The sequence below is a fragment of the Eimeria necatrix genome, genomic scaffold (genome assembly GCF_000499385.1).
Source record: "Eimeria necatrix Houghton genomic scaffold, Enh_scaff24, whole genome shotgun sequence".
NCBI classification, from domain to species: domain Eukaryota; phylum Apicomplexa; class Conoidasida; order Eucoccidiorida; family Eimeriidae; genus Eimeria; species Eimeria necatrix.
In genome coordinates this window covers 69,161-86,388 of record NW_013655200.1, presented here as the reverse complement: position 1 = coordinate 86,388, position 17,228 = coordinate 69,161, and the positions used below count along the sequence as shown (strand labels likewise).

At 49.9% G+C, this 17,228-nt stretch overlaps 3 protein-coding genes across 3 annotated transcripts; 2 read left to right on the top strand and 1 right to left on the bottom strand.

Moving 5' to 3' along the window:
• Positions 1-713: 713 nt before the first annotated feature.
• ENH_00034200 (fumarase, putative) lies at positions 714-4,711 on the top strand (the record flags this gene model as incomplete). Its single annotated transcript, XM_013584963.1, has 8 exons — positions 714-888; positions 1,146-1,365; positions 1,715-1,859; positions 2,160-2,315; positions 2,891-3,287; positions 3,588-3,860; positions 4,157-4,422; positions 4,622-4,711. The coding sequence occupies 8 exons, from the start codon at positions 714-716 to the stop codon at positions 4,709-4,711; spliced, it is 1,722 nt and encodes a 573-aa protein (XP_013440417.1).
• Positions 4,712-7,187: 2,476 nt separating this feature from the next.
• On the top strand, positions 7,188-11,561 carry ENH_00034190 (hypothetical protein, conserved; the record flags this gene model as incomplete). The annotated part of the gene is made up of 9 exons (XM_013584962.1): positions 7,188-7,251; positions 7,708-7,860; positions 8,346-8,424; positions 8,656-8,890; positions 9,077-9,253; positions 9,526-9,655; positions 10,121-10,178; positions 10,667-10,903; positions 11,105-11,561. 9 exons carry the CDS (start codon positions 7,188-7,190, stop codon positions 11,559-11,561), a joined length of 1,590 nt encoding a protein of 529 aa, XP_013440416.1.
• A 2,072-nt stretch (positions 11,562-13,633) lies between these two features.
• ENH_00034180 (glycerol-3-phosphate acyltransferase, putative) lies at positions 13,634-16,881 on the bottom strand (the record flags this gene model as incomplete). Its single annotated transcript, XM_013584961.1, has 5 exons — positions 13,634-13,795; positions 14,257-14,620; positions 15,016-15,185; positions 15,614-15,755; positions 16,166-16,881. 5 exons carry the CDS (start codon positions 16,879-16,881, stop codon positions 13,634-13,636), a joined length of 1,554 nt encoding a protein of 517 aa, XP_013440415.1.
• Between the last annotated feature and the right edge of the window lie 347 nt (positions 16,882-17,228).

Genomic DNA, 17,228 nt, shown 5'->3' with positions numbered 1-17,228 from the left:
AGAAGTAGAGGTGGCGCTCAGGCTCTAGAAGATGATGGCGGGGCTGGGAGGACAATCAGACACAGTGTTCACCTGTAGTTAAAAATCTGTTCTATTTCATTATGTTCGTGCTGACGCCGATTGAGACCTGCCCCTTCCTTTCTCAAGCGATTTCGCAGCGCATCGGGAGGAATGAGAAGGGTGAAATGATTTGGAAATTGTACGCAGATAAACCTTCGATATGCGAAGGAATTCAAAAGCTTTTTAGCTATGCAATAATTTCGATGTCAGCTGAAGGGTAAGAATCCACGTGTAAACACGCATATTGCACAGGGCCCCCCCCAAAAGAAACATCGGCAGAATAGTACTGGTCGCTTACTGATTGAGTCACAATCAAAAGATGCTGTCAATTTCGCTATTTAGCCCAATTAGTAAATAGACAAAAAGAAGCATTGATACGGAATGAGAGTTACTGCTGTTGGTATCTCGTCCATCCAGACGCATGCAGCACGTGGGATGCGCTCTACTTACAGGCGAGCAGCCTTTGCTCAACAGTCACCTTCCGTACAGAAATGTTTGTATTTAGCTTGCTTGTGGGCCACATATACAGAATTATAGCCCAATCCTGCAGCCTGCTGCCTACACCGCTTTTGAGTGTGGTAGTATTCCCTTGGAAGAACGCGCCTTCGCATTGCTCAGACTCGGCAGCTGATCACATGGTTCGCAAGTAAAAGATGAATGCATGCACTCGCTGTGTTACAGGCTGCGCTGCAGCAGCGCTTCCAAAGGCTGGGTCCCGGGGCCTCGCCTCAGCAGCCGCTGCTGCTGTACCATTTCACTACTCACCCCTCTTCCAACATTCCAAAGAACCCAAATGCCAATTCCGCCGTCTGGACACTCTAAGCAACGGTGTGTATAGGCGCTTCAATGCCTGTTTTCATGCATGGATACATGCAAACCCCTGCCTGTTTGTCCAACCCCATCGCTCACACTCTGTTGTCGCGGCGATTGCTTGGCCCCCATGTTACTTGTTGCCTGCAGCCTCACCCGAACTGCAGCTGCATGATTTTAAGTTGTCTCTTTCTCCGTCCCCAATGCCCTAGGCATGCATGCAAGCGTACAACGATACATTTGTGCATCCCCCTGTGCTGTTGTGGCTCCTTCAGAGATTAAAGCAGAAAATGTAACAGGTCTCGGTCGAATCCTGCGTGTGCCGGCGAGCACCCTCACTGCTCTATCTCGCGAGGCATTCGGGGACTTGGCCCACCTGCTGCGGCCTTCTCATCTTCAGCAGCTGAGAAATATATTGGATGACAAAGACAGCAGCGTTAACGACAGGGCAGTGGCGCTGGAGCTGCTGAAGAACGCCTGCATTGCAGCTGGCAGGTTGGAAACGACCCATGGAATTGAGCTTATACACTGATTTTTGTACCAATCGTGCTAACATGCATGCATGTGATATCGAATACTGCATGCACGTAGTTCGTATACGTGCATGGCAGCTGCATGTCTGCACGCACGTGAAACGCACCAATACATGCACGCTTACAGTATCACTGTATGGATTTACTGCATCTGCGAAATGCGTGTCAGGCCTATCATGAGCATGCATGCTTGCTCACAAGTTACAGTCATGCGTACAAGTTCCCTGCATGCGTTGTATCGAAACATTGTAGCTATTCGTTGCTAATGCGCTTCTGCTTTCCGATGTATTATGTTTGTCCGTGTACCTTAGGGTGCTCCCCGGATGTCAAGACACCGGCACTGCTATAGTGGTGGGAAAAAAAGGCCAGTTTGTATTTACTGAAGGCGCAGATGAAGAAGCTCTATCTAAGGGCGCGTATCTGGCCTACACTACTGACAATCTTCGATACAGCCAGGTGCGCTGGCGGGGTAGCTGCATGCATTGTGGACGTGGCTTTATTCTAGTATGGGTTGCCTTGTACTGTGTTGTGGTCATATCTGTCGATGGTTTTCCGTAGAGTAAGTGATGCCAACTAAAAGGTAAACAAGTAGCAGTATCCTCAGTGTATACCATGCCTGAATGGGAACACGGTGCCCTACAGCAACTACAATCACAAATACGTAGCAGCAAGTATTTCTTCGTGACGGAACTATGTGCCTAATTCTCTTCTGTTATTTATCGTATTACCTTTTCACACCATGCGTTGAAACCGCAGATGGCTCCCCTGGACATGTTCACAGAGCAAAACACAAAGTGCAATTTGCCCGCACAAGTTGATATCGCAGCAGTAGACGGCAACTCCTACGAATTTCTTTTTATTGCGAAGGGAGGGGGCAGCGCAAACAAGACATTTCTCTATCAGCAAACTAAAGTAAGTAGCCGGACGGGAGATAGCCCACTCACATCCTTCTTCGCGCTCTTCTACGTCTTAAGCCGTTTGTGCTTGTTTGTGCCCCCGGCATTGCGTATTTGCGTTGCCCTGAGAAGATGCGTCTGCATGAACTGCATTCAGTGTCCACTGCTGCTGTTTGTGGTCTTGAAGTGTACGTCACTTTGGCTCTGCTGGCCATCAGCTGTATTGTCTCCTGTCTGTTTGCGATCAATTCCTGTCTTCACTTATCTATCTCGTGTTTATCTCTGTCTGAGCGTGTCTGGCTCTGCTGTTTTTTGTTCCCCATCCTCTATTTCACCTATCTCGAATTGACACAAAAGGTCCCCCCTATCTGCACACAATTGGTTTTATTCTGCTGGTACTTCCCCTGTTGTCCGTGCAGATGCGGCTCCTGTTACTTGGGGTGCCCGTACCTGCTCTTGCCGTTACTGTTATTTCAATTCGTTCTTCTAGTGCTGGTGCCCAAAGTCTCTCTCTTTGTTCATCACATATTTTGTGATCACTGAAGCTTCTGCTGCTACTGCGCATGCGGCTTCCACTGTCGCTGCTCCCAGGGTTTGTTGACCCCAGCCAAGTTGTCTGCATTCCTGGAAGAGAAGATTCGCACGATTGGCACATCTGCGTGTCCCCCTTACCACCTTGCTGTGGTGATTGGGGGCCTTTCAGCTGAGCAGACTTTAAAAACGGTCAAATTGGCCTCTTGCCGATACTTGGACTCCTTGCCAACCAGCGGGAACCAGCACGGGCGGGCGTTTAGAGACTTGGAGATGGAGGAAAAAATTTTGAGTATGACAAGGGAGATTGGAATCGGTGCTCAGTTTGGAGGCAGGTACTTCTGCCATGATGTGAGGGTTATCAGACTGCCCAGACATGGAGCCTCCTTGCCTGTGGGGATTGGCGTATCATGCTCAGCTGATAGGCAAGCGCTGGCCGTTATTAACGAAGATGGAGGTGAGGAATATAAGCATTCATTAGCTGGAAGATGTGAGCATATTTTTGTGCTTGGTGCCTGCCCGCGCTCGTTATTCTAACCTGCGCTTTCCCAGCGAAAAAAATGTGGCCTCCTTAAATCGGCTTGCCTTGCGAATAGGGGAACAAGGGATGGGAAGGAACAACTTTAGTCAGCCTGTACCCTTTTCAAAGAGACCTCACTGGATTTCCGAATTATGCACACGCAAGCAATAACACAGGTAGAACTATAGGCGCACGTACTTTATAGCACGTCGTATCTGGCTCTATTTCTACCTTCAGTTTTCCTGGAGCAACTCGAGACGGATCCCACAAAATATTTGCCCTCAGTTACGGATTCTGACCTGGGCATAACTGAGCCGGTGCGTCTAAGTCTTGACCAGCCTATGTCGCAGCTGCTGCAGGCACTGCAGCAGCTGCCTTGCAAGACACGACTGTCTCTGTCTGGGACATTGATTGTAGCTCGGGACATTGCGCATGCGAAGCTGATGGAGAGGCTCGAGAAGGAAGGAGATCTCCCGGAATACTTTAAACAACACCCTATCTACTATGCTGGTGAGGGAGGTCCCCTGCTGCAGAAGCGGCGAAGCTGCCGCCGGTGATGCTGCTGCTGATGCTGGTACTGGTTGCGGCGGCATTTTTGAAGGTGCTGCTGCTGCCGTGGTTGCTTTGCCTACTGTTTTGTTTGTTGGCTGCAGCTGCAAGTGCTGTTGATTGCGCTCGCTGTGTCTCGCGCCACCGCTGCTGCCGTTTAGTACGGCGCTTTATGTTAGTCTGCATCTGCCGCTCCTGCTCATGCATCTAGAGCTGTGGATCTAGGGCCCGATACTGAGCGTGTTTGTGGCTTCAAGGTCCCGCGAAGACTCCCGAGGGCCGGATTAGCGGCTCCTTCGGCCCCACCACTGCCGGCCGCATGGATCCGTACGTGCCAGCGTTTATGGCTAAGGGTGGCAGCATGGTGACACTTGCGAAGGGCAACAGATCAGCCACAGTCGCTGAAGCCTGCAAGAAATACGGCGGAGCCTACTTGGGCTCCATCGGGGGCCCCGCAGCCAGAATCGCAGAGAACTGCATCAAAGAAGTCGAAGTAGTTGAGTACCCGGAACTTGGCATGGAGGTAAAGCTGGACTGAGGGTTTAGGGGTTGGCGTTTTATATTGGGGGTGAAGGGTTTGGGGCTTTGGGGGTCTAGTGCTAGGTGGGTTGGGCTCCAGCCTTTGCTTTTTGTGGGTGGAATTCAAGGCGTGCAATTCTAGCGCCTGTGATGTAGGACTACGTTGATGATGGCATTTAGGGTTGTGGGTTCCTGCGTATCAGGCTGTCTGGCGTATTCGTGTGGAGGACTTTCCAGCATTTGTTGTTATAGACACCAGCGGAAACGACTTCTACAAAACATGGATGCCCTGAGCTCTTCAGGCCAGTGAAACCTGAATCTCAAGAGTTAATTCCCCACGCCACAGCGCTGCACCCTAAATTATACTTAAAAGGCCCACTAGAGGCTTGAAAGTGCTTTTTTTACTCGGATGAAAAGGTTACGAACGCATCCGGAGAATTTTCGTGGCATAGGGGTTGTTTGTTAGGTGTGCGGACGAGCAGCATCTCCCGCAGCCTACGAAATAGAGAGAAATGTCCAGCCATGCATCATCATCATTCTTACAGCAGTTAGCTTACTAGTTTGTCACCTGTGGGTCGTATGATGTGACGGCCATCGGGTCATAATGCAGACAGTTGGTGAAGCCTGTATGTGTCCATTCTCCTTCAGTAACATAACGCTGTGAATTATATTGCGCATAAAGTTGGCATATGTACTAAAGCTGCTTACATTTATGTTAACAGAATGTGTTTGTGTTTGCTTTTAACTATGCATGCCACCCTGTAGACATATACTTTCATTCATAAGTAAGTATGCACGTGTTTTCGTTAGGAGAAAACATGCAAGTAATTGAGGACAGGCACACATGAATTGGATGGGTCTGTTGCTCATCTGTGGCTACAAACCGCGAAGTACACAATTTTCACTTTGTTTGTAAGGAAGATATGGCGGTACTGATCCTTCAGGTAGGACCTGCGTAAGTGTACACTGACGAGTTTATCTGAGTTTAGGGCTCAGGGGAGAATAAGCTCAGAAAGGCGGCATAGATTCAAGGGTTTTGGGTTTAGAGCGGTTAATTATGAGCAAGCTGTGAACTAGGAAAGAGGGGATCGGAAGTGCGGACGGGGAAACGAAAATCACCTTCAGGATTTTGGATGTGAGAACAAAAAAAGCGAAGGGAAAACTGAGGTGCTGAAGCGCAAGCCCGAGAGTGATGCGTCACCTGAGCTCGAATAGGTGGCGGCTAGCGGTGGCCAGGTATGGCTAGCCGAAGCAGGGCAATTAAGGAGTTCGCAAAGGATATCTGGCTGAGCATATGTGGCCATGATGGTTTGTTGCATGACCAAGGCAAACAGGAACGAAAAAGTACCGAGAACCACGAGCTGACACTTAACGCGCGAAAAATGTGCAAAATTAAGGGGGCCCGAGACACGGGCACTTGTGCCGCCCTTCCCGATGCGGCGAAGCTTGTTCGTAACTATCCAGCCTAGTTCTTAAGCTTACATGCGTACTAGTGGGGATGCACTAGGCAATGAACTCGCCCTCTGTACTTAGACACTTAGGTCTATAGGTTTTTATGCGTATACATTGAGTATGCGAAGCACTTCGCAAGGAGTTTCATGTTTCAGCTGATGTTACGCGCACTGCAGAGGGGCTCTGCTATTCCCGCGTTCCCAGCGAGTTAAAGTGTATACACTCCCGAAAAGCTTGGTATAAAAACCCACAAATAAATTCATTCCGTGGAAATTTGCGTAAGTCTGCGAGAAGATCTAAGTGTATCTGCTCATGTTCCTGAGAGCACACCTCTCATAGCTCTTTGGTGTGGCCATAGGTTATAAGCTCCAACTAGCCGCTGCATATCAGGCACATATTCTTTGATGATTCTCTTATTTGCACGGCACAACTAAGCATGAGCAAAAGTCTCGATTTAGCATCTGTCTGCCTCTCCAGATGCTCTAACTTCCTTCAACCTAACGGCGGCTTACGGAAATCCCAACAACTACACGCGCCTTGAAAGAGATCTTACGCTTTCATACGGTCTCTCTCCTTCAAAGTACTTCAAACTACAGAGCAGAAGCTAAGGTGGATGTACTTTGCGGAAGGTGCCCGGCCGCCTACTGTTTTGTGTGCAGCAGCATCGGCATTTAAGGCTGGGTAATTTGAGGCTATGGACCATCGAAATCCTTGCACTAGGTTTCATTTAACAGTGTTAATTTGAAATAAAACTGCTTCTACTATTGGTAGGCCTTCTGTTCGTGTGCTGCATAGCAAGCGGAACCCTGGCCCCCTTGTGGCTGCTGGGGTAGCGACATGCGAAGGCGCTGTTGCAGTGTATCGGCAGGCTCATACAGGGGCTTGTTTCCTTGCCTTCGATAAATTTCAGAGTGATTTATGTACTGTGCGTACAAAGAAGGCATTGCAGGCCATCTTCCCCCAATTGCTCAACAGCCACATCAACTCGCTAGTTGCCAGCAGAAATCATACACAGCAGGGTCTCATACCTGCACCTGCAAAGGAAACAACTCTTGCGTCCTACAAGTGACCCTGAGGAGAAGTGAGCAGTCTTCACACCGGCGGCTGCACTAGTCTCTGAATCAGCTGCAGGCACGGAAAGAGCAGCTCTAGCAGAAGCAGCGGCACAACAACCGCAACTTCTAGGACGTACAGGAGTACCGTGCTAGGCTGCTTTCAAGAGTCATCTGGACGACCGCTGCCTCTGTCGACGCTGCCGCCGCTGCCAGTACTGCTACTGGCGTGTGACAGCTGACGTGACGCCCCCTGTTCTCGAAAATGGCGCAGCCAGGAGATGGCATCGACTGGCCGGGCCTCTACAGATGGTCCATAAAATATTCAGGTGAAGCAAAGCGTCCGATGCAGTAGCAGCAACTACATCAGCACTGCAGTTGAGCTGCGATATGCTGGGTTTGGCCGAACTCGGCTACTGACCTCTCGTTCTGCTTCCATGCTTCTTTTCACTCACCTATGCACTGGGCGATAAACCCTACACGTCAGCCCTTAACTATATGCACAGTTTGCTAAACTGTGGGTACAATGTCTCCACGTGCACTTGCTCATAACCACTCCGACCCTTTCAACTACTGCACCCGTGATTACTTGTTTTTACTGTTTATTCAATCATGCTGCATTTCCTCCAAGAGCGCAGGCAAGATGAGGAAGGCGTCAACGTCCCAGTTCCCTGGTGCATGACAGTTCAATGGTGACTGTGCGTAGGGGCAAGCTTGGTACTGCTATTTGTTAGTGTCCATTCTATTTGTTACCAGTATTCTGCTGATTGGACTTGTCGGTACAGATGGCACGTCTCCCCAGTGCCGCCTCAAGGAGGAGGATATTGACTTCCTACGTGGAGCCATTCAAGAGGCTTTCAAGGCCGAAGAAAATCCCGTAGAGGTCATTAAAGAGCAAATGACCATAGTGAACAGCTTTCTGAACTCACAAACGAAAGGTATGTCAGCCTTTAACCCTCAACTTGAACTTTTAAGTACTGTAGTGGCCATGTCTTCTATTCCGGACCAGCGGGATTGAGACGCTAGACACATAATGCGACATAGCATGTCCAAGGGCGCGCTCAGCGTGGACTTAAGTCATTATTATTATCAGGCTGTAGATTACGCATTAAGCTGTTTCCTTTGGGAGCAAGGCACGCCTTCAGTGCATAGTGCTTCGGTGCACAGGCATTATGTAGCTGGGCCTTCGTAACATGGGAAAGCCTTCACATAAATCCTGAAGCTACTATGCTATTCTTTTATATTTAGCGGCACTTGTGTACTTGAGTTCTAAAGCAGAAGCGTAAGACGTGACAGTAAATCCTGTCCGTAAGCTCCAATACTCTTAGACAGTGTTAACTGGTTTTCGGAAGTGGCATTTCTGGTCCCACGCGATTTTTGCGTCTTCTGCTAAATTGTCGTCTGTTGTTTTTGCTGCTGTCAGGTCGTGACTGTATCGCTGCTCTATCAGTTGTGCAGCGCTTGATAGAGGACTATCCCGAACTTTCAAGGGACCTCGCTAAGTATGTTCCTGCTGTTGTTACCACTGGGGTTTTGCTGCGGATTAGGTTGCAGCCGCAGCCTCTTCTGCGGTTGCAGATGCCTTTACGTCTCACTTGGTGCTGCTTGTGCTGTTTCATATTTTGCTTTGGCTTGAAACTTTGACTGTTCTGTAGGGCTGCTGGTATTATCCCGATCGTGTTATTGCTTTTACTCCTGTTGATGTTCTTGCTCCTCTTACTTCTGCTTCCCAGGTTGAACGCTTTGGAGCCTTTGCTGCGGCTTCTTTCGATGGATCGAGCAACGCTCGCGGCCTCTGGGGGTCCGGCAACTGCAGCCCAGCAGCAGCAGCAACAGCAACAGCAGCCACAAGTGCTGGAGGAAAGCGAGGCTGCGAAAGCCTTCATAATTCTGGAGAAGACATTGGAAATCCTTGCATCTGTCATGCAGAACAACCCTCAAATTCAGCAAGCAGTTGCTGAACTGGGGGTCAGACAAGGTCTAGACGCTTAATGCTGAATCCATTTTCCGAGCTTTTATTTTCTGCTGTACTTCCTGGGCTTTCTGTTTGGGGGATCAATGTGGGAACATTTGCGGGAAAAAGTAACTCGATATCCAGCTATTTATTTGTCTTTTACTGTGCTTCTTACTTTTTTGCTCTCCTTTTGTGCTTAGGGACTAGGGGTGTTGTTTGCTCTAGTGAAGGAGAGCCCGCGGAGCAAGGCACTACGTGTGCGGGCGCTGCAGACGTTGTCGTGTTTGTTGCGCAATCACAGACCGAGTGAAGAAACGTTTTTGAAGAGCAAAGGGTTGACGTTGCTGGTCTACGCCATTAAAAGTGATGATCCTAAGGTGAGAACGAGCGGTTGCTTTCTTCGGTGCCGGTGCCTTGCAGTTGCGGTTGTCTCACTTTTTTGGCCCTGTGTTCCAGCTTTGGCTCTCGACTTTTGGCCTCTCGTCATTCATCGTTTTCTGTCACCATCCCTGTGCATATGTCTTTCGTTGCCTTTTTTGCTTCTTCTTGCTCCTGAGCACTCTTTGCAGATGTCTTGGTGCAGGGTATAGAATATATATCAAATTGCACTGGCTATATTTCCATCCACTTGTTTTTGTGGGGTGTTCAGTACCAAGAAAAAGCGTGTTCGCTTTGCAGACATTTGGTGGCTGAGGGTCTTATATCTTTTGAACAAATCAAAGAAACGGGACTCCTGCAGGCGCTCGAGATGCTGTTGCCGACATTGCAAGACCTTTCTAGTAAGTAGCAAACATAGAGACCGTTAGAAGACGAGATGGACAAGCAGACCCGATTACAGACGCTAGAGACGGAGGTAGAGGGGGTCCAGTGCGTGGCCACTGGATCTGTTAAGGTCAAACTGTGAGAGGTGCTACTGAGATGCACGCAAAGAGCTTAGCTGACCAGGTAGAGAGAAGCAGAGGCTGAGAGACAAACATACGGAAAGACTGAGCATGTAACTGAGACATATGACCACGAAGTTCAGGGAGAAGGAGTCATGTAGTGTGTCATATGGCCAGCAAAGTTTAGGAAGACAAGAAATGAACCAATGCAGCTAGATATACGAACATGCCGGAGACAGTGAACCCGACAAGCGCAGAACGTAGCTTCCACTTGACAACGGAATACATTGTGTGAACAAAAGAAGCAGTGCAGTATTTCCTGATCACATCGGACTCATTTTTGTTTGCTGCTTATTTTTGTAGACGTGCAGTTCGCAGAGACTGCGCTGCAGCTCGTCATTAAAATACTTCAGCAGCACCGGTGAGGATAACGCACATATAAATTGGCTGCACTTATGCAGAATTAGTGGTACTAGAACACAAACGAAGCCGAAGCACGCAAACAGTGAAGATAAATTTATTGAGAGCACAGCTTTAGAAGGAGAGTAAGCGGAATAATTCCTACGCGCTAAGCGTATTACTGTCGCCGTAAGGGGCAACTTATAACTCACGCAGTCGCATTGGATAGTAGGAACAATAACGGCAATGTTAATGGTATTGATGGTGATAGCATACACGTTTAGGAGCTGCAGAACCAGCACAAGCAGTAGCAACACTGTTGGAGCTAAAAGCAGCACCATTTCTGACGATTGTTTCTGTTCTATCCTATCCTTACATCTTACTTATGGCTGCAGCGAAACTAGCTCTTACAGCACCAATCGTAGTAAAAGTAGAATCGAAGGAACCCTCTGCGGTGACAATGCTACTACCCGCGCCGACGTGAATCTCGTTTTTGCGTTTTCTTTTCAGGATATCTCTGTCTCGCACTGCGGACTTAGCCTCTCTCACAGCTGCTCTGACGACCCGCAGCGAGTGGCTTTCAACGGCACTTTGCCGCCTCCGTAGCGAAGAGGAATTTTTGACTGCAAGGGCCGCACTGAAACTGCTCACGCCTCAGGAGGCCCTCAAGCTAGAGAATATTCCGTATGATAGGGAAGCAGTGCAGGGGCAAATGCTACTAGTCCAAGAGGCATTGGCGCTTACAAAGTGAGATGCGGGTGGATGCTTCTGCCATTGTTGCCTAAATAGTGCCGAGGAGCCATACTGCGGGTTTGTCGGCTGAGAGGGAAGGGATGCCCTGTTGGCACGATGCAGTCCCAAAGCCACGTATCTGCATATACATGTGAAGATGCTCAAAATGAATTGCTGCGGTCCTCTCCGCCCCTGTATGCTTTCTGTTCTCTTCAGAGTGCAGCACCTCATCCCGAGCAGCCAGCAGCAGAGGCAACCACAACAGCAGCAGCAATCGGTCTACCAGCAGCAGCAGCCACAGCAGCTGCAGCAGCAACCGGAGCATCCGGCCCTTGCTATGTCTGCAGCACATCCAGCTTCTTCACCCCTCAGCCAGCCACAGCCGCCTCCACCGCAGCAGCAGTCGCAGCAGCAGCCACAGCAGCCGCAGCAGCGGCAGCCACAGCCCCTGCAACAGCAGGTTCAGCAGCGATGCACCCAACAGCAGCAGCCAAACTACCCACTGCAACAACAGGCCTTCCTGCAGCCTCCACAGCAGGAGCAGCAGTACCCGCAGCGTCAAGGGAATTCCCACGGGCGAAATCGCAGGAGTCACAGCCGCTCCCGTGGGCAGCGACAGCAGCAACAACAGCGCAGCAGCTCCCCGAGGCCCTGGCAAACTCCCCCAACATAAGAACGCTTGCCGGTGAAGCATGCACGTCGCTGCCACAACAGCAGCAACGGCAGCAGCAACAGAAAGAGCAGCGGGACCTTTGCCTCTTGGCCGCTGCTCTGGAGTTATTTTCAGCTCAGTCTTGGCTAGTGTTGGTAGACACAACGAAAACCTTTTGGCTGCGTAAAGGAGCTACACTTGCTGCTGCTGCATGCGGTGCAACGCTTAGGCTTTAACAGCAGCGGCAGCACCACTGGAGTGTGCGAGGGGCCACAGTAGCGGTAGTAGCGGATGCAGCTGCTGCAGCCGTGTCTGCAGCAGCCGCGGGATAACAAACGTATTTCGTTAGACCCTTGTCGTCACCCTGTAAACGCACATATTCCGAATACTATAGCTGAAGGACAAGGCCACTGCATGCTGCGGTGAACATACAGAGGAGATGAGTCTAGCAACTGCAGAAAAGCATCTGCTCCAGCATTGTACTCCCATACGAATGCAAATCATTTTAGCGTAGTAAAACCCCTAGCAACTGCAGAAAACATATACTCAAGCATTGTATTCCCATACAAAAACAAATTATCTTAACGCAGAAAGACCTAGCTGTGTGTGTTCCATTCCGCAAATGTTCTGATGCCCTTGCATACAAACAGCTTCTGTGCGTAAAGATGAATGTAATGAAGCGCTTGTGCATGTATGTACACATGTATTAACGTACATTTGTTCGCATGTATATATACATACAGGGAACACATGCAGTGCGGATCTCCAACCCTAGACGGCAGGAAAAGCCAGGCCACGCGTTCACATACTGGCAACGCAGTGCATCTGTTCAGACGCCAAGCATATGCAAAAACTACAAGTGCGCATACACATATTTTATGCGTGTATGTGCATAGGCACGTACATACATGCTCTTGTACAACCAAGCATGCACCTAAACAGATGCCAGTGGATGCGCTTGCATACAGATGCGAGCATGGGTAGACGCGTGTAAATTGGCAGATACAAATACGCTTGCGAGAAAGCACATAAGCGCATCACACGTCAATAGTTGGTCCTCACCTCGCGAACAAAGACTTCAATTGAACGAGACGAAAAGAACCGGTACAAAGTGCAGACGGAAAGTAATTTTCAATGACAGCACAAGCCGCTCCACAAAGGAAAAAGTGAAGGCGGAGAGACGAAGACACACATACTATAAAAGATATGTTGGCAGGGATGGGAGAAGACAAACGCAGATATTCCTCGTCCCCAAAGCAAAGAAGACGCCAGTGTAGACGGCCTCAAAACCGCGAGCCCTAAACAAGACACTAAAACTACGCATGTTATTCATTTGCTTGTCTCCCCGTTCCTTCCATCGACCTTGTTTGCACTCCTCAGCAAGAGAGGCTGTAAATTTTGACATCCACTCTCAAAGCACGGCACCCAAACTGCGCGTAAGGTTAGCCTGCCACGGCTCTAGAAGGTGATACACCATGCTGGACCGCAGGCGACATGTTAAATTTGCAAGCACGCTTGCACCCATCTATGCAGCTCATGCTGCTTGGTTCGCGGGCTGCAAAAACAAAAACGCTGTGTCCAGTTTTACATTGTCCTTTGTTCCTGTCTTGTATTCTGTCTTTGATTACACGACGACAGAAGGCTAAGCGGTCGCTCCCCGTCTATCAGTGAGGAGGTAAGACAGCAGAACCAAGACCCTCGCCTTTTCCCCCAGCTGCCGTATGTTCACGCATGCAGCTGCACTGCCGCACCTGCTACTGCAGGAAGCTTAAGCAAGAGCAGCCGCAGAAAATGCATGCGACTGAAAGAATGAAGGTGCTTTGAGGCCTTTCGGTCAGCAACATTTGCTGCTGCGCAATTTCTGCAGGCGTTCAAGACTTAGGTTTTGAGGTGGTCGTAATCTATTACAGCAATTTCTGGAAATAATTAGGGGCTACCGGTTTGGGGAACCTTTAGCGCTTAACCTAAATACCAAGGCCCCTGGCTCTGTTAAAGTGCCTAAAAGGTGCTTGGGAGCACATGCGACGGCGACTGCGAAAGCCGTTCCCTACTAGGGTTCGTCGGATGGCATGAATTGGGGTCTAGAGTTTAGGTCAGGAAGGGAAAGATGACACTGCGGAGTAAAGGGCTCTTGTCTGTTCTTCCGCCTTGGCAGTCAGTAGGCTTGAAGACAAGTCGGCCTCCAAGGGCTCCCCTATGGCCAGCCCTATGGGGGAATAGTTGCAACTCCGCGTCTCCCCCAGCTCCTTTGCAACCTATAGTAAACATATTCCCCAACACTTCAGGCACCAGTCGAAAACGCATATGCGGACACAGCCAAAAACAAAGAGCTAACGGCAAAAACCAAGAAGGCACATGGGCACAGGCACAAGCAGACACCATCAACGGATAGTGAGCACAGTTGTTAAGAAGCACTGAAAACGGAACGACGTAGATGTAGGTGTGCAGGACTCCGTGAATACACAAAGGCATGTAATCATACGCATGCATGCTGATACATACGGGTGCGCGGAGAGATACATGGTTGTCTTACATATTCATCCTTTAATAAGTCTGTACAAGTATTAAGTAAGTATGTACTGAGCATCATGCACAAGTGTAGACTGAGAACTTGCGGATATGCACTCTCACGCATATTCAAAGCACACACTGGAATGAATAAGATTAGCTTGCGTGTTCATCTCTGTGTATGCGCATCTCTATTCTTTATATGTACCTCTTTAGGAGGAGGGCAGATAGGCGCTGTATAGACGGCCATAGGGAAGAAGAGGGTCTTGTGGCCTGAGGAATCTCGGGCGCGCTTTGCAAAGAGAGAAAAGGTCTGGACGGTTTTTGCATCGAAAGGGTCCGGTTGTGCGTACACCCCTTGCTGATTGGCCCTATCACGACCCCCGCTGGGGGCTACCCATATCAGACTGCCTCCTTTCTCCAGCAGGTGTTGCAACGCCTGCATGGCCTGCACGTTCTCTCGCCGCTGCTGCTCCAGCCCGTCGGCACCAGAGGACAGGTGTTTCTTTGAGTGCACACAAATCATGTCGCAGCTCATTGAAAACGGCACTGACAGTAAGTCCGAGCGTACCCTTAAGACAACACCGAATTCAAGCACAAACAGTTACACAGAAGTAGGCAGAGATAACAGAGTGGGGCAGGCTGCCCGGCGCACGTTCATTCACAGTAGATGAACGCAAGAAGGGGACCGGATGAGACAGCTACAGACGGACACATACTCACATAGGGGCGCGACGATTTAGCGAGGGTAGCAAAGGCAATTCCAGCCAAACAATCGGCTCATGAAGTAGAAGTTACAAGCAGGGGTCGCGAATGAGGACACGCGACAGAAAATGCGAAGACAACGCGTCCAGAACAAAACATTGTGTTGAACGTACACTGCAGCAGGGCTTCAAGATGGAATTAATGGTGAGTGTCCACTACAACACTTGCAGTCTGCGTAAGCTGTTGTTTCTCTGTGCCCCACCTGTAGCCAGCTACGGCAGTAAGCGCCTCATAAAGATCATTAAATCCTCTTTTGCGGAATAGAAGCCGCGCTAAGAGAGGGTCCGGCTCAGTCTGGTGATTTGAGAGTAGGACGGCGTTGCCCCCAGACCTCAGGTGCCGAGATAACCTAAGCAGAGTCTCTTCAGAGACCTGCAGAGGCAGAGAAATGAGGAGGCAAATTTAGGGACAAATATATATGGAAGGCACTAAAGCACGACTAACAAACGTGCATACGAAAAACACAGAGAGATTCAAAAAGAAACATCCAGCCTGGTCAGAGAGAGAACTATAAGCAGATACGTTCACGCACGTCAAGGCAGACACGCGAAAAAGAACAGGTCAAAGTAAAATAAGGTTAAGTTCGCGGAGTGAAGGAGCAGAGAGGCGTACAAGTATAGCGACTACGAAAATCATTGAAAAGAACAGAGCGCAGAGCAGCCGACAAGGGCACCGATGGGCAACAGCCATAACCAAACACCGAAGGGAGAGACACAACATAGCCAGAGGGGAATTGAGTGAGTTATGAAAATTTGCCTCTACAAAACCTGCTTCACTAAAAAGTACAGTGTGCCATGTACATGCAGCTTGCTGTTTTCCAGATCTATAAGAGGCTCCCAAATGGACAATGACCACTCAGTAAAGTCCATGGGGCTTTTCTGCGCCGCGCTGAACGCTGAAAATACATACGATGAACACCGCATGCATTGCTGTAGCACGCTTCTGCACGTACACACACAGCGGCAGCAGCAGCGGCAGCAGCTTTTATTAGCTCATGAGACAAAAACTCAGCAGCAGCAACTCCGTAGGACAGCAGCAGCTGCAGTCATTGCTAAGTCGTGAAACGTTCGCAGGACGGAGACAGACACACTGAAACAGAAAGTCAGGGATGAGCAATAGAGAAGGGGGATGAAGGAGAGATGCAGATAGGATAACACAAGCAAAGGAGACTCGCAAGATTGCCTTCAGAGGCATCGAAGAGGCGTAGCAGTCGAGACTGCGAAGGCTATCACTGAAGGAGCCATATTTGATCGTTGCTATTGCTATTTCAGCAGCAGCAGCAGGACGCGAAGAAACTAAGAGTTGCGCCGCAGGAGCTACTGTGGATGAGGCAAGATTGACGAAAGGCTGACAGCAGCTTAACGACGCATTCTACAGCATTCGCTTTGCCGGAGATTTTCGCAGAGTTGCAGAAGTCCCTCGAAAATCCAATGAGCTGTTCCACCTGCTGTGCAGAGAGCAGCTTTTGCTGCTTCTGCTGCGGTTGTTGCTGCTGTGTATAGTACAGGCGCCACATCTCCCTTTCTATGACCTCCTTTGCCTCGTCCAGTGCCGCTGCAGTTTTGGGGCTTGCTGCTGACTGGGGGGAAAGAGCAGGGGGCAACCCATAGGGGAACAAAGACGACGTGGTTGTTTTGGCTGCTGTCGCTGCTTTTGCTGCGGCGATGGCTGCAGTATCAGCCGCTTCCGCCGCAGTCATTAAGGCCGCATTTGCAGCAGTCCCGGCTGCTGCAACTGCGGCAGGCCGGCGTCTGAGTAAGGAAAGGGCATCTCCTCTGTTGTCTGCCAAGGAGGCCCGCGTTGAGATCCCCATGAGACGGCCATAGCCTTGTGAGACCCAGGCCGCAGGGAGAGTAGCACTTGCTGCTGGCTGCTGATGTTTCAGCTGCAGCGCGTCGGCAGGGGTAAAAGCACTGAATGCTATAGCAGCGAAGACGCATGTAAGACTGAAGGGTCTCCCGATGAAGAAGTAGATACCCCATGCAGCAGCTCTTGCCGTAGCTGCTGCTGCAGCTGCTGCAGCAGCTGTTGTTGCTGCTGCTGTTGTTGTTGCTGCTGCTTCCGGCATTTGCTACAGATAAAAACGGAAAAGGCTGGCGAGGCGCCCTTCGACTAGGGCCCCCTTAGGCTTGTGCGTCGTCCGCTGTGAGCTGCCAGGCCATAGAACGAGCAGCGCAGCTGCGCGTTGCAGCGCCGTTGGGAACAGCAGATAGTGGGGGGAAAGATTTACATTAAATCAAACAGGCAAAGATACAACCGCACAAGACACTTGAGCCTGCAGCGAGACTGCGGCTGCAGTGTACGATCAGGGCCGACAGACCCTGGTCGTCCCTCCTTATCACGTAAAACAGCCAGCTATACCTTAGCCTGGATTCAGCTAAGATTTATCAATTAGCTTGTAGCTAATAATTCAAT